General features: G+C 56.5%; 7 protein-coding genes across 7 annotated transcripts; 4 read left to right on the top strand and 3 right to left on the bottom strand.

Annotated features, from left to right (window-relative positions):
• Positions 1-305: 305 nt before the first annotated feature.
• Positions 306-1,230, top strand: A1O3_01530 (uncharacterized protein; the record flags this gene model as incomplete). The annotated part of the gene is made up of 3 exons (XM_007731674.1): positions 306-516; positions 687-859; positions 1,084-1,230. 3 exons carry the CDS (start codon positions 306-308, stop codon positions 1,228-1,230), a joined length of 531 nt encoding a protein of 176 aa, XP_007729864.1.
• A 254-nt stretch (positions 1,231-1,484) lies between these two features.
• A1O3_01529 (uncharacterized protein) lies at positions 1,485-3,392 on the bottom strand (the record flags this gene model as incomplete). The annotated part of the gene is made up of 2 exons (XM_007731673.1): positions 1,485-2,168; positions 2,310-3,392. 2 exons carry the CDS (start codon positions 3,390-3,392, stop codon positions 1,485-1,487), a joined length of 1,767 nt encoding a protein of 588 aa, XP_007729863.1.
• A 618-nt stretch (positions 3,393-4,010) lies between these two features.
• Positions 4,011-5,344, bottom strand: A1O3_01528 (uncharacterized protein; the record flags this gene model as incomplete). The annotated part of the gene is made up of 3 exons (XM_007731672.1): positions 4,011-4,440; positions 4,506-4,579; positions 4,625-5,344. The coding sequence occupies 3 exons, from the start codon at positions 5,342-5,344 to the stop codon at positions 4,011-4,013; spliced, it is 1,224 nt and encodes a 407-aa protein (XP_007729862.1).
• Positions 5,345-6,093: 749 nt separating this feature from the next.
• On the top strand, positions 6,094-8,324 carry A1O3_01527 (uncharacterized protein; the record flags this gene model as incomplete). Its single annotated transcript, XM_007731671.1, has 5 exons — positions 6,094-6,143; positions 6,232-6,251; positions 6,359-6,457; positions 6,528-6,597; positions 6,692-8,324. 5 exons carry the CDS (start codon positions 6,094-6,096, stop codon positions 8,322-8,324), a joined length of 1,872 nt encoding a protein of 623 aa, XP_007729861.1.
• A 321-nt stretch (positions 8,325-8,645) lies between these two features.
• On the bottom strand, positions 8,646-10,528 carry A1O3_01526 (uncharacterized protein; the record flags this gene model as incomplete). The annotated part of the gene is made up of 5 exons (XM_007731670.1): positions 8,646-8,968; positions 9,040-9,590; positions 9,689-10,099; positions 10,177-10,238; positions 10,292-10,528. The coding sequence occupies 5 exons, from the start codon at positions 10,526-10,528 to the stop codon at positions 8,646-8,648; spliced, it is 1,584 nt and encodes a 527-aa protein (XP_007729860.1).
• A 512-nt stretch (positions 10,529-11,040) lies between these two features.
• On the top strand, positions 11,041-12,379 carry A1O3_01525 (uncharacterized protein; the record flags this gene model as incomplete). Its single annotated transcript, XM_007731669.1, has 2 exons — positions 11,041-12,137; positions 12,187-12,379. 2 exons carry the CDS (start codon positions 11,041-11,043, stop codon positions 12,377-12,379), a joined length of 1,290 nt encoding a protein of 429 aa, XP_007729859.1.
• A 1,078-nt stretch (positions 12,380-13,457) lies between these two features.
• On the top strand, positions 13,458-14,699 carry A1O3_01524 (uncharacterized protein; the record flags this gene model as incomplete). Its single annotated transcript, XM_007731668.1, has 1 exon — positions 13,458-14,699. The coding sequence occupies one exon, from the start codon at positions 13,458-13,460 to the stop codon at positions 14,697-14,699; it is 1,242 nt and encodes a 413-aa protein (XP_007729858.1).
• Between the last annotated feature and the right edge of the window lie 607 nt (positions 14,700-15,306).

Below are 15,306 nucleotides of genomic sequence, written 5' to 3'. Positions count from 1 at the left end.
CTCCGTACTCCGTCCACTCTATTTAGCCACTCCGGCTCCAGTAGTGGTAGCCCGGACCTGCCTGCCGGTCGCCCGGTCAGGTGACCGGCTCGTCTCATGGGTTGGATTAGGCGGTGATTAGGTACAGCACCACTAACTATTACCCTCCAACGTCCTTCTCTGTAATGATAATCATGCCCGCCTCTCAGCTATAGTGCTACGTCAAATGACACAAGAACAGCTCACGCTCACGCTCACGCTCACGCTCACGCTCACAGTCAACGATTGAGAATCTAGGTAGCTGCCCACTGAGACCGTTCGCCGCCATGGTCTTCACGCCGGAGACATACCGTCTAAGAGCCAAGGAGCATTGTCCGAACAACGAGCTCCCGGTACTGATCTACCGCGACTGTCTTCCACTGCCGCTTTCGGAAGAGAAGGCGGCCGAGTTTCTCGAAGCCCACGCGTGGGTCAAGAAGGGCTGTTGGGGACACATCGGCCAACGACATTTCCACCCAAACACGCACGAATGCTACGGTCCGTATCCGTTCTCCGTATACCTACCTGCCTAGGTAATTACCTATACTTGCATTTCTACCGTCACCGTCGCGTCTTGGAGGGATAAGGATGGGATTGGATTTCCCGTCGCGAATGCGAATTGCGACCCTCCCCTTTCCCCATTTATTGACTTGTTTGTCCCGGAACAGGTATCTTCCAAGGGTCCTCGACCCTGCTCCTCGGCTGTGGTCACAATGACACCACGGACGGCGGCCTTGAAGTCGAAGTCCATGCGGGCGACGTGGTTGTCCTCCCGGCGGGAACTGGACACTGCAGCACCAAGAGCAGCAAGGACTATAAATATATTGGAGTCTATCCCGAGGTATGTAGTATATACAGTATCATTCATTCATTCATTCACCCCCTCCATATCAAGTCATCACATGCAGCTCACTCACTCACTCACACGTCCCCTGTCTTTCTTGTCAACCCATGACCCATGGTGTAGCCGAGCTATGGCTGTCACCTGGTGCACACACGACCCATGCCCATGGTGTACCCGAGCTATGGCCGTCCCGTCCCACTCACTCACGGACGGCATCACAGGGAGCACCACACTGGACGAACCAGTTGGGCAAGGCGCCCATTGATCTAGAGGCATTCAGAAACGAGATCGGACATGTGGAGATGCCGTCGCAGGACCCGGTCAATGGCGTCGATGGGCCATTGATACTGTTATGGACCAGGACTTAGGAGCAGAACTAAGGAGCAGAACTAAGGAGCAGGACTAAGGAGCAGGACTAAGGAGCAGGACTAAGGAGCAGGCTTAAGGAGCAGGATTAAGGAGCAGGCTTAAGGAGAAGGAGAAGGAGAAGGAGAAGGAGTAAGTTATAGCGTCTTGTCAGGGGCGTGGATGGTCATGACCATTATTTGCAATCCAATTATTATATTTTCATTCTCCCATTGGAGCTCATAGCATCATACTGTACAGTAGCTGAGCGGAGCCGTTAGAGAGTTCCATAATCCCACCAGGCCGAATTCGAATTCGTGCCCCCTCGATCGTAGTACTGGGCCAAAGAGTCATAGGTGATGTCCATCAATGTCTCGTTGTCAGGGTCCTCAATCCAAGAGGAGCCAAGGCCGAGCATTTCGGGCATTTGCTGGCTGCCGCTCATCTGGTCCGGAGCCGGAGCCGGAGCCGGAGCCGGACTCAACCCCACGTTCGAACTTGAACGTGGCCACGACTGAGACGCCGACGGCGGAGCAGCGGCAGTGGCAGGTACAAAGATACGAGTGGGAGTGGGAGTGGGGGTAGGAGTGGGGGTAGGAGTAGGAGTAGAGATAGAGGTAGAGGTGGAGGTGGAGGGAACCGCCGTCGCCGTGGTGGTGGACGCGAACCAGTCGGGAGGCACGACGAGGTATTTGGGCGAAGGGCGAATTCGGGGGTTCTCCGGCCGCACAGTCGGGCCGGCGACGCTTGTGTGGTCCTGGCGGGCTTTAGACTGCGACATGTCGAGGATGGACGGATGGAACAGGCCGTCTCCGGTCAAGGCCCTGCCGCGCGGGGTGGCGAGGTCGGGAATCCTCCACATCAACGCCGTGTTCATGGCCACACTGTTGGAGTTGGACTGTGCGGCGGTGGCCGCGGCCGTCGATTCGGCCAGGTCGATCAGTTGGTCGAGGGTGTCACTCTGGCTCCGGATATACAAGTCAACAGAAGCCACAGCGTAAAGATGCTTGGGACGGTGTATTCGGTAGTGGTGGTGGAGATAGAGATGGAGGTGGAGGGGGTGGTATACGACGACGACGATGACGACCGGCACCTAACTTACAATCGAGCGACAGAGGGGCCAATGGCGGGCCATGCGGCGCAGAAACGAGCGGCACTTGTTCAGGTTGACGGCGGCGCCGTGGCTAATGCGGGAGTCGGCGGCGCGGCTGAAGTAGAAGTGTAAGGTGGCGGCGATGGCGGCGGCGTGGGCGAGCACGGGGTCGGACAAGACCAGGTCCTTCTCGCGGGCCAGGTCCAGCATGTTGGTGATCCAGGTGCTGTGCACGACGGCGGCTTCGGACGAGGCGCGCCAGAAGACGTTGGGGCCCTTGCGGTGCTGGGAGGCCTTTTGCGAGTAGAGGAAGGGGTGGTTGAGCACGGCGTGGATGGTGTGGTACAGCACCTGCAGCGTGAACCAGGGCAGCCAGTACTCCCGATGAGCCTGGACGTCCGCCGCCGGCCGCTCGCGGATCTTGGCGTTGTCGAGCCGCACGAACGACGGCAGGATGCATTCGACGTCGAGCAGCTGCGAACCGATCCGCGTGTATTCGGAATCCGGGCTCCAGGGCGACGCGTTGCTGGCGTTGGCACACGACCACACGTAGTTCCGGGTCGAGCTCCAGACGTTGATCAGCTGCACCATGTGCGACCACATGCCGATCCCCGGTTCGTCGTATTCGTTGTACGCCTCGTGCGGGAACGCCGGGCATGGAATCGACGAGGCTAGCAGCCCCGGCGTCGGCGTCTGCGTCTTGGGCATCGCCGCATAGTGGGGAGTGGCCAGACTGTCCGACAGCACCGGCACTCGCACCGGCATGCCAAACAGTTGGTCGAGGGTGAAGACGCTCCAGAACAATCGGGCCTGATCGTCCTGTAGTTTCGTCCGCCCCAGGGAGGAGGACGAGGCTGTGCCCGTGTCGAGGCCGGAGCACTGCATCAGGCTCTTTGCCAGAGCCACGTGCACCCGGGCCAGGTGAGATACTCCGAGTGCTCCTGGCGCGGTTGCTCCTGCTCCCGATCCTGATCCCAGCCGGTCCGCGCATACTGACAATTCTGTCGCAGGCGCACACACGTCGAGCATTTCGGTCTTTCTCCTGGACATCGTGTCTTCTTGCGTCTGGAGGCGGTAGGCGTCAATGTCCATGACCTCAGTCCGCCAGAAGTCATCAATCAAACCTGCAATTCTCGCACGCCTGGAGGGTGCGCTGTGCGGTTCTCGCGCGCGAGCTCATCGCCGCTCGCCGCTCGGGGCTCGGGGCCAGAGCACCTGTTTGTAGTACGTAGTCCGGACTGTATGTTCCGTTACCGTTGCCGTTGCCGTTGCCGTTGCCGTTGCCGGTGCTGGTGCCGGTGCCGGTGCCGGTAGCTGTGACTGTGACTGTGACTGTGACTGTACCTGGACACTGGATACTGGACAGTGAGGTTGAGTCCAAGCGAGCACAGAGCCTGGGAAGCATCTGAGATCCACAGATAACAAGAGGAAGTCAATGACAATCACAATGATAATGGCCGGGCTAACCAGAGTAATGGCGTAGGCGCGGGTCCTGCTTACCACACAATCCACTTCCGGCCATTAATACGGAGTACGGAGTACTTGGTACACATACATCGAAATACACATTCTGTACCGAGTACACATGTAATTTCTTTATATTCTGTATTCTTTATTACCGGGCCCAGGGGCTGGTTGTATTGTATATACTATAGACAGACATGATAGTGGCAAGGCCGGGATGGTCGATGTCTCCGTCTACCTCTACCTCTACCAGGCCAATCTAGGCTCGGCGTCGGGACCACACTCCAGGCCGGCGCAGAAGGCGATTTCGTCTTGGGTGGTGCGGGTGTTGGTGTCCGTGTCCGTGGCCAACTGCTGAGCGGCCGGCCAGATCTGTTTCTTCTGCTTCTGCTCCTCGGCGTGATGCTGCAGCACCCACTCCTTGACCAGACTCTGGAAATACAACGGCCCAAATTCGTAGTCCGGATGCATCTGGCCGTTGACGAAGACGCCGGCCTCCAGGTTTCTCTGCGTGTTGTTGCACAGCCACTTGTCTTCGGTGAGCACGCGTTTGTAAATCTGGTCGATGTTGTTAAAGTCCTCGTCGGACGCGTCCTGATGTCGGTAGACCTCGTACTCCATCGAGCACGTCGTGGCCGAGGTCGGCACGCATCTCATCATGTAGAAATAGTGAGGCCTAGGATGGTAATTAGTCTTGGGTTTGGGATCGGATAGACATCAGACATCAGAGAGGCCACTTACGACACCGTCGTACAGGCATTCGGGTAGAAGAAGGTGCTTGCGATCTGCACCTTGCCCTCGTTCAACCCCGTCTCCTGTCTTTAGTTGAAGTGTTGCAGGTGGCTCTTGCTCCCGGCCACGCGGTACACCGTCACGTCCACCACGCCGTTCGTGTCGGGATGCGCGGTCCGGCAGTGCAGGCATTCGTTGTAGTTGTCCGCCAGGGTTTTCCAGTTGTAGTCGCCCTGCATGCCCCAGGTATGGTCGAAGCGATACTCTTGGAAGTTGAACGACTGGAGCCGGTCTTGCGTGTCGACCCCTTCGAACTGCTCGCTCCACGGCTCCGGCGTCGGGGAGGAGGTATCCAGGTTCACCCACACGAACCCCAAGGCGTCGATGTGGACGTGGATCGGCAGCAATCCATTCTCCTCCTTGTCGAAGTCCGGGAATTGTTCAAAGTGTGGTGCCTTGGCCAGCTTGCCGTTGAGCCCGTACGACCAGCCGTGGTACTTGCATGCCAGAATCTTTACATGGTCTTGCTCCTTGTGCACCAGGGGGAATCCTCGATGCCGACAGATGTTGAAGAACCCGCCCAGCTTTCCCTCGCGGTCCAGGCAGAGAAAGAAGTCGAAGCCGGCCTCGGTGAAGCGCAACAGGTCTCCCGGCTGGCCGAACCGGTTCTTATGCGTGACGAGCAGCCACTTCCGGGAGAAAATCGCCCTTCTTTCAAGCTGATAGAGCTCGGGACTTCGGTACCACGACGCAGGCAGCCCTCGTTTCGTGGTTTTGGTCTTGAGCGAGGCGGTTTCCGATGGCGATGGTGATGGTTGGCCGAGGATCCATTTCAAGGCTGAAGCCATCATGGGCCTGCAAACTGTTTGTTGGTCGTGTTGGTTTGGCTATGGCAGTGAAATGTCCCAGTTTCAAGTAGCTAGGTCGAAGTATCTTTCCACTGCTCCTCGATGCTATGCTGCCCGGGGCCCTTTGTCTGGAATCGATGAGACGACCTCTCTCGGCCTGCTCCTCACTTGAATAGTACTCTGTATATCGCCCATGTCCCCGCCTGCCACCTCTCACCATCACCGCGGCCGGAAGCTAACGGGTGAGCAAATGGTACAACTCCCTCCACCTCCACAGACGAAGGGGCTGTCCATCGGGCGCCACGGAAAAGCCGGTCACGTGGTCGGATGTGCCCCGGCGACAGGTGGGCTCTGGCCCCTGGACGTTGGCCTGGTGCGTTTCTTATCGCTCGCTGCCTCTGAAAAAGTGGAACATGCTTTCGAGTTGGGCGATCTTGAGGACAGGACCAGGACAGAACCGGGGAGACACTGCGGCATAATGCTGGTCAGGCCCGCTGGTCATCGGCAATGCCCTTTGTGTGGGTGGCCAACGTCAACCGGGTCCAGATGCAGAATGGAGCAGCAGACACAGACACAGACACGTGGACAGAAGGTGTATTATGTGTACGTAGCCGGTTGCCACTCCAGGCGCACAAATTGAACGCTTCCTGCCTCTGGCCCTGCCCCCGCCATTGTCCGTCGAATCTGAGGTCTGAGAAGAGAAAGTCACCATCACCATCACCAGCGAGGAACGCACAGTGAACATAGACATGGCAGAGCCAAGTACAAAGAGACTGCGGTGCATCATCATCGGGGCTGGGTAAGCATGAACCATGAGGCATGAACCAAACCCGTGCTCGCCTGTCAGTGTCAGGATGGCCGTGGCTGACCATTACCATTGTGCACAGAGTGTCGGGCATCTTGATGGGTGTGTATATCACATATCATATAGCACTGTTCAATGTTCAATATGGAATATGGATAGGGTGTGACAGATACGTATACCAGAGCAAACCACTGACTTGACTGGTCCAGGAATCAAAATCAAACAAGCCTTTGGAGACTATGTCGAGTTCCAGATCTTCGAGAAGAATGAAGACGTGGGCGGCACTTGGTTTGAAAACCGATATCCAGGTCAGCAAGACCCAACTCGAATCCGACTCCATCCATGATGGACTGACACTGACGCTGGAGATGCTGAAAGGCTGTGCTTGTGACGTGCCCAGTCACATTTATCAATACAGCTTTTGTCCCAACCCTTACTGGTCCAGCTTGTAGGTACCTCATTCTTGAGGGTCGGGCCTTGGGCCGGCTCTATGTGTATGACCTGACCCCGATCGCCATCGCTAACAGTGGGACGTGCCACAGTTATGCTTCATCCGCCGAGATCCAGTCGTACCTGAGGGCGGTGGTCTTCCATTACGGCATCGACCGACATATCAGCTTCAAGAGCAAAATCGCCGGGGCGGAATGGGATGACCAGCGGGACGTGTGGACGGTGAGGGTGGAGAACAAGGGCCAGTTCGAATGTGAGATCCTGGTGAATGCGGGCGGCATCTTGAACAACGTGGCGTATCCCCAGCTTCGGAACTTGGACCGATTCAAAGGGCCGGTCCTCCACACGGCCGCCTGGGACGGCGACGTCGACCTCTGGGGGAAACGGGTGGCGGTGGTGGGCGCGGGCGCCAGTGCCATCCAGTGTCTGCCGGCGATCCAGGCCCAGGTCGAGCACGCCGACATCTACATCCGTACGCCGTCGTGGATCTCGCCGCCGCCCGGGGCGGCGATCAACCCGGAGCGGAATCACGTCTACACGGCCGAGGAGATCGAGCGGTTCAAGACGGACGCGGCGTATTCGGTGCGCGTGCGCAAGGACATGGAAACCGCGTACAACTCCATGTTCCGGGCCTTCATCAAAGGCAGCCCCGAGCAGCAGGAGCTGCGACGCCGGTTCGCCGCCTACATGAAGGCTCGGATCCCAGAGCCGCATCTCCAGACCAAGATGATCCCGACCTTCGACGTCGGCTGCCGACGCATCAACCCCGGCGAGGCCTACCTGGAAGCTCTGCAACAGGCCAACGTGAGCGCGGTGTTTGACGCCATCGACCACGTGGCCGAGGACGGCTCCGGCATCGTCACGGCCGGCGGCCAGCTGCGACCGGCGGACGTGATCATCGCCGCCACGGGCTTCGACACCTCGTTCCGCCCGCGCTTCCCCATCATCGGCGCCGGCGGCCGCGATCTCCGCGAGCTGTGGAAGGACGACGCCACCGCGTACTGCGGGCTCGCCGTCGCCGGCTTCCCCAACTATCTGTTGTTTCTGGGCCCGAACACGCCCATCTCCAACGGCAGCCTGATGGGCACGCTCGAGGCCACGGCCGACTTCTTCATCCGCATCATGACCAAGGTCGCCGCCCAGCGCGTCCGCTCCTTCGCCGTGCGCCCGGACGTCCAGGCCGACTTTGACGCCCACACCCAGCAGCTGATGCAGAACATGGTCTGGTCCGGCCCCTGTTCGTCCTGGTACAAGTCCAAGTCCTCCGGCAAGATCCTGGCCCTGTGGCCCGGCTCCTCGCTGCATTACCGCCAGGTCCTCGACTCCAATCGCTGGGAGGACTTTGAATGGAAATATGACGCCAACCGCTTCGCCCACTGGGGCGACGGTCTGTCGCACATCGAGCGCCGCCCGGACCCTGACCCTGCCCCAGACACGCACGAACCTAAGCCGAAGGATCTGGCTTACTACATCGAGCCGCATGCCAATCTGCCCTTGGAGGCCTATTACCTTTCTTCCAGAGGCTACAGCCGCCAGCCAATGCTCCCGAAGCCAAGGGTGGACAGTGAGCTCGCCTCGTCCCCCTCCCCTTCCTCCTCCTCCTCGTCGTCGTCGTCGTCGTCTGTGTTTCCCCCCCGATCGGACACGGACCTCTCGAGCGAGGACACGGCCGGTTGGAATACGGTGGAAGCTCACCTCGCGGGAGTCGCTGCCTTGGGTACATAGAACTGAATACTAAATACCATGTACTGTACTGTACTGTCGATAACCAAGTCCTCGACATCGATATAGGCCTAAGACTAAGATTCACTAGCGAACAGCGGCGAGAGTCTCCTGAGCCCCTCGCGGCGTCAAACATAATGAAACCCTATGGGTGTCTGCTGAGCATAGAAACAGAAATAGAAATCTTAGAAATTTAAACCCCCCATGCCCGGAGCACCGCAAAATCACCCGCCGCCAGACTCGGGTTTCGTAGAGCCCTCCTATAGAGACCCAACGACCGCCACTGGCAATTATCACTCTGGTCAGAAACCCCCTCGCCCACATTCACACACTTTGCGAGGTCTGCGGCTCGTACGGGAACAGCACCGACACAAGGGCCATCCAACCGAAGAGAGCCGCGCAAATGTAGAAGGGCACCGAGGTGGAGGTGTCCGCGTAGGTAGCGATGACGGCTGACATGATCCCCATGATCCGGTTCAGCGCCACCGCCGTACCATTGCCGGTGGCGCGATGGGCGGTGGGCAGCACCTCGGGAGAATATGCATACAAGGTACCATAGTAGATGTTGATGGCAAAGGAGGTGGCGCAGTTGAAGCCGACGTTTTCGGCGTTGTTCCGCACCGCCGTGTAGGCGAAGAAGAAGACCACTGCAGAGCATGAGCATGGGTGACCGGCCGTGGAGCCAAAACGAAGCAAAAACAAGAGACTAGAGACTTACTCGAGATGACGGCCCCGATGGCCATGGTGTACTTGCGACCAATAACGGGGACTTTGCACATGTACCCTGCAAGCACTGGACCAAAGACGGAGGAAAACTGGGCAAGCACATAGTTTCTCCATGTGATGTAGGTAGACGTCTGTCCAAACTCGGCACCTCGGCTGGCTAGATATTCGGGCAGAAAGACATAGAACAAGGGATAGCCCAGCGCGATCAAGAGCCAGGAGAACCAGATCAGGAGGGTCGAGATTCCGAGTCTTTTGGTGCTAAACAACCCCCGATAATGGACGCCGATTTCGCTCAAAGAAAACACCTTCTTGGAGTGCGTGCTGGTGATCTTGCCCTGACTGGCGAGGCTCTCGACGGTGAGGTCGCACTCGCGGCCATATTTGGTGGCCAGGTTTCGGAGAAGAGTCACCACCTTCTCGTCCTCGCCTTTGCAAAGTAGATACTTCGGCGTGTCGTGGAAGCGAATAACCGTAATCCGGGCTATGCTCATCAGCAACACAAAGCCGCCAGAAGTGTAGTACAAGTAGCGCCAGCCAGGGTTGCTGGATCGAGGGCAATCGTCAGCAGACGTGCAGCTGAAGTTCGCTGAAAGACCAGTTAGCCATCTATGCCCCTCCATTTTGAGCATGTTTGTTCTTACGCATAAAGGCCCATGCGAACAGGCCGGCTACTGTTTGACCAACACCCCACCATAAGGCCATAAAGGTGACCAGCCATTGCTCTACGGCCGGTAAATATTCCAGGAAAACGGTCGTGTCGAACAAGATTGCCTCCAGCTCCAGACCCTCCCAGGGCAACCAGGGAGGCCCATCCGATATAGTTCGGGGCAGCTCCAGCTCCAATGGAGAAGACGGAAGCCAGGAACAAACTCATATTGAATGCCCATTTTCGCCCGATGATGTCCGCAGAGATACCCCAGAATAGAGCCCCGACCAGGAGGCCGACGTAGAGCCCGATCTGTCCGCCACGATTGTACGACGGCTGGTACTCGAGAACCACTTGCGTGTTGGCAATGCTCATGAGAATTGGTAACAAAGAGTCGACGGCATAGCTAAGAAGATCAGCCTGCCGTTACTGCTGCTGCTGCTGCTGCGGCTGGTCCGAAGAACATGGAGGGCCAAAACTTACCCCATTCCGTTCAGGCAAAATAGCTTCCAGTGGTAGGGAGTAAGTTCAATCTGATTGATTGCCTTGAGGAAAGTCAGCTTGTGAAAGTTTCCTTAGAACATAGAAGATAGATTACCTGGTTGACCAGGTGCATCTTCGCGTCAAGGGCTTCGTCCACATGGCGGAATGAGATGAGCTCTGTACTCGCGATGACCTCAATCGATCCCTCCGGCTTGGGGGTCATGCCAACTTCGTAAGGAGTCTTAGTCTCGTCTTTTGTTACAGTGTCCATCTCCTCGGCTTGCTTGCGTGGAAAGAGTCGAGACACTTGGCTGGCAGTAGAGGGTAGGTTGATCCTGTCATCCTGCGGCATGGGCGTCATATAAATACTGCCAGACTGCAGTGCCTCGCCCTTCGCCCTCCTAACTGAGTGACCTTATCTCAAAGACCTGATACCAGAAGCAAAGATAGGCACTACCGCACTACCCCGCCACGCGAAGCCGTCGCCGGGGTCCTGGCCTCTCACTCCCGACGACCTTATTGGGTTGTTGTTGGCTGCTGACGGTGAATGCTTGCGGCAATTGATAGGTACAGTTGTGTTAGTGCAAGGATGGGACAGATATGCCTGGCTGCTAACAGGCAAGAGTCGCCGGTCACGTGCACGGAAGGCCCGTCCGCTCCGGCTCGTGATAGAGCTCCGCTTATGCCTCCCCTGGTTCCGCTGGTGCCCTGTTCTAAGATGTTGAGTCTGGCCAGTGCCATGGGGGTTCAATTCAGGCTCTCTCTCGATCGAGACTCACCCCGTGCAATCGTTCGTCTCAACTGCAAACGCGGCCAGGGGCCCTCTTCCACCACCCTTCTCCGGAACAACGCCCGAACAGCATCATGGCTCAACCTCTGTCCAGAGCGCCCTCGAAGGACGACAAAATTCTTATAGTAGGTGCTGGGGTCTTCGGCCTCTCCACCGCCTTTGAACTGCGCACTCGAGGATATGAAAATATCACTGTCCTGGATAGGATGATGCCTCCAGTGCCGGACGGGAGCAGTGTGGACGTATCGCGAGTGATTCGGTACGACTATGCCGATCCATTCTATGGCAAATTGGCCACGGAAGCTATGCACGAATGGACCTCGGATGCTTGGACAGGATTATACCATGGTTCTGGCTTTGTCATGTCATCGCAAACGCCCAACGAACCGTACATCGAGAAGTGCAAGACAGTCCTCAAGAGCCAGCAACAGCCATTCACCAGCTTTGAGAACGTGTCGGAACTGTTTCTCAAGTATCCAGCTTTGAAAGGAGGCCTGAATCAATCCAGCGGCTATATCAACACCTCAGGCGGTTGGGCAGATGCGGCAGGGTCGATCCAACGTCTAGCCGGTCGATGCAGCGAGCTTGGTGTCTCCTTTATTGTTGGCCCTCGAGGGACGGTTCGGCGGCTTCGTGTGGATCGTTCACGAGTTGTCGGGGTGGAAACTACCACTGGTTCTATAGACGGGACAACAGTCATCCTTGCGACGGGCGCATGGACGAACAAACTGACGGACGTCTCCGCTGCTATGTCTTCCTCGGGTCAGCCAGTTGGCTTCATCCAGCTCAGCCCCGAGGAAAGCAGGTCATTGTCCCAGATGCCAGTTCTCATTGATCTCACCTCGGGCTGTTTCGTTTTCCCTCCAACGCCGGACACTCATCTGCTCAAGATTGCCAGACATAGTCACGGCTTTCAGGCAGAACATGAAACCAAGGACGGACGTATAGTTTCGACGCCGAAACTGTCCAACGGTGCAACCTCGTCATTTCTCCCCTCTGATGCAGATGCTGGTCTCAGAGAAGGGCTTCGGTTCATCCTCCCTCAGTTCGCCAACTATCCTTGGAAGAGAAGGCGGCTTTGCTGGTATACCGATACACCCGAGGGAAATTTCGTGGTCGACTTCCACCCTAAGATAGACGGTCTCTTCATTGCAGCAGGAGGTGCAGGCCAGTAAGTTGACCTGGTTCTACAATCATGCCCTTGTCTAACCAGTCGACAGTGCTTTCAAGTTCTTGCCGGTCCTCGGGCGCCACATCGCAGACTGCTTCGAGAACAAGGCTTCAGCTGAGACACGCACGAAATGGAAACTTCCAGCCCAACTTTCTGCCTCCGAACCTATCGTGTGTAATGATGGCAGTAGAAGAGGTCCCCCACGACGAAAACTGTCTCGATCTGAACAGGCACGTCTCTGAGGAGCGGAATTGGCTGCATCCCTGCCTGTGAGGGCGGTTGGAGAGGATTCGCAAAGGATTCGGACGTTCGGGTTTTCGCCCGTGATGGTGGAATGTGACTGACCGTGACGCTCTCGACCATTGGGGCCTGATAATAGTCAATACTAGGGATACCCAGGTATGTACTACCAGTAGGTAGCTGATACTATACTACTACCTAGGTAGGTACTCACCTCTTGCAGCCTGCGAGTTCCTGTGACCGCACTATGAGTATCGTTTCACGTGCCGTGTGTATCACGTGTTAGCATGCGCCTACGTAAGCCACTGCGGCCAAGCACAGCGACCATCAAGTCACTTGCGCCAACTTCGACTTTCTTGTTGTTACTGCTCTTCTTCGCCTACGGAACACGGATACTCTGTATACATCTCCGCATGTCTCTCGCCTAGACATGGAGGACGGGCGCCACGGGAGTCCATGCGCTCTGACAGTCTGACAGCGCCAGCCGCCTCTGTTGATCGACATGCCGTGTCCAATTTAAATAAACATGGTTGGTCTCGTTCACGACGAGCATACCCCCATGGCAGCCACCCTCTCCGTGTCCCTCTTCAAGGCCGTAGACAGAAAGTCGCTCGTCCTTCACACTCGAGACTCGCCCGTGTCGCTGTCGCCGTCGCCGTCGAATTAGCTCACAGTCAGTCGAGTGTGTGATCGACCAGGCGCACAGGACGGGGGGAAATGGGGAAAGTACGAGGGACTCTCTACACATTGTCTTGGTGCAGGGGCCGTATGTCAAAAGCTCCAACACACCTTCCATCCCCAGGTTGACATTCAATGGAGCTGTCAGGCATGTGTTGGTCAGAACACTCTCCTCAAAGCCTACAATGCTCCCGCGGCAGACTTTATACTTCCGGCATTTGGTTCCGAACTCTCATCTCTCCCCGTGTGTTTTCTGGCATATCCTCTTATGCTACATAGTTTGTATCCCCTGCCCCTTCTCTCCCTGCATGCTTCTTTTCCAAGGGCTCCTCCAGCCATCAGAAGGATCGCATGGCACAAACAAGTGCTGGCGCTGGCTCTACTCTTACAGATCTTCTCACAATGTCCCAGTCCTCCCCTCAGCAGACAACTCCGATATCCAGATCTATACGCAATGTTGGACTGAATCCTTCTAGTACGGCGGGAACAGACTCCAGCCTCTTTTACGAGTTCTGTGACACCGTCCGCAGACTCTTACAGCACATCGTGTTTATTCCCCTGCTCACCCTGAGGCTGTACATGCTTCCTCTGCTATACATATCCAGCAAACTTGCCACACGCAATGACGCCTGGCACACTACCACCTGGCACTTTCTGCGATATCCCGGTCGCACGCTGGCCTTATGCGCCCGTGGTTGTAAGAGAGATGGCAATGTGTCACTGGTAGAGACATGGAAGAACATCCGGAACTGCATCTTCACCACTCTTGGAGTAGTCAGGGCACTCTATTCTCTGGGAAAGCTCATTGGCGATGATCCGAATGTCTTGCAGCCTGACCCCGTGCTGTTGCTTGGCGCGCCTGATAGTGCAATAGACGTCCGCAGCCATCGCGAAAGGGATTCAAAAGTCTTCGAGAGTGACTGGGCAGACTCTCAACTGGAGGCGGCAGGAAGGGCTTCCCAAATCTACCATGCGGCACTCCACAACGGAAGTACTCTGGACGACATCCTCGCCGCGTTCGAAAGAAATATGAAAACTCCACCGGCGGCTCAGAATAGCCAGCCCCTGATCTGTCAAGGTCCTCTCGACCCAACCGAAAACCGTGCCGATGACCAACCGAACCTGCTAGATCCACCTGCAGAACATCGTTACCGTACTGTCAGTATTCAGACCACCCCTGAAAAAATGTCTCAGTCGAGAAGGGATACTGAAAACCCCCCCTATTCTGTACAAGAAGAAGGGAAAGCGGGAGGGGAAGAGGAGCTCCCCACGCCAGTCGTCGATACAGAGGGAGGCCGGAAAAGGGCTCATGTTGAAGACAGGCGCGAGGGCCATGCTATCGGGAGCAGCCCGCACGCTTCCATGTGTCATGATGGGCACCACAACTCGGCAACAAAGACTGAAGCGAGAGGTGTCGCCACTACACTGAAACGGTGTCCAACGTTTGTCCGTAGGCAGACCAAAGCTCGTGTTCCAGAAAGACCCGTGAGTGGTGATCAACGAACCCTGGCCGTTCTGCAAGAACGAGCTGCGAGATCAACTCCAACGCTAGCCTTGAGTTCGCCCACCAGGCGCGCCAAACTCCAACGCAAAGTTAGAGTGTATCAGGATTCTGGAAAAGATATTGAATTCCTGAAGGATTGAATGGGAATTCCGGCGATTGTATGAGTCGTGATTGTGGAACGCCGGTGCAAGATGGTTTAGTTTGCATGCGTACTGGGATAACTATCCCCGCTTCACAACGCGAGAGTGGTACATGGTTGGACTGATATCGAAATCCAGGGTTCAGGCGCAATACTAATGAGGGAGAAGGTGGGTGTTCTTCTTGACTGCTGGGCGTGATTGATTGTGGCTTCTACCTGGTGTATTCACAGCGGTAAAGATTGCGGCCTCGGACTCGGTATGGTCGGTGGTGTACTTGTATTAGGAGCTTTAGAGATGATGGCCAAGATCACCCGACATTCCTTCTCTAACTCGTACTGTAACAAGAGGCGCGCTTGTTATACTGTCCAGGAAGGTGAAATCGCGTTGACCTTCAAGCTTTGCCGCGTCACTGTGTTTCCGTCTCCGACTGTGGCGTTAGCCGGCAGAAGCAGAACCCAGACCTGAAAGTGAAGGCTGGTTTATTCATTTCCAGGGGAAAGGAATAGATATCTTCTGTACCGATGCCATTACCATTGCCATGCATGTGTGCGTCGGAAATCTCGACCTCTTCGTCATCCGTGTCCCTCATCTGTTCATCCGGAGGGCT

This window comes from Capronia epimyces (assembly GCF_000585565.1).
Source record: "Capronia epimyces CBS 606.96 chromosome Unknown aczIQ-supercont1.1, whole genome shotgun sequence".
In the NCBI taxonomy this organism is placed as follows: Eukaryota; Fungi; Ascomycota; class Eurotiomycetes; order Chaetothyriales; family Herpotrichiellaceae; genus Capronia; species Capronia epimyces.
Note: the sequence above shows the minus strand (reverse complement) of the source record. Positions and strands in the feature narration are given on the sequence as shown.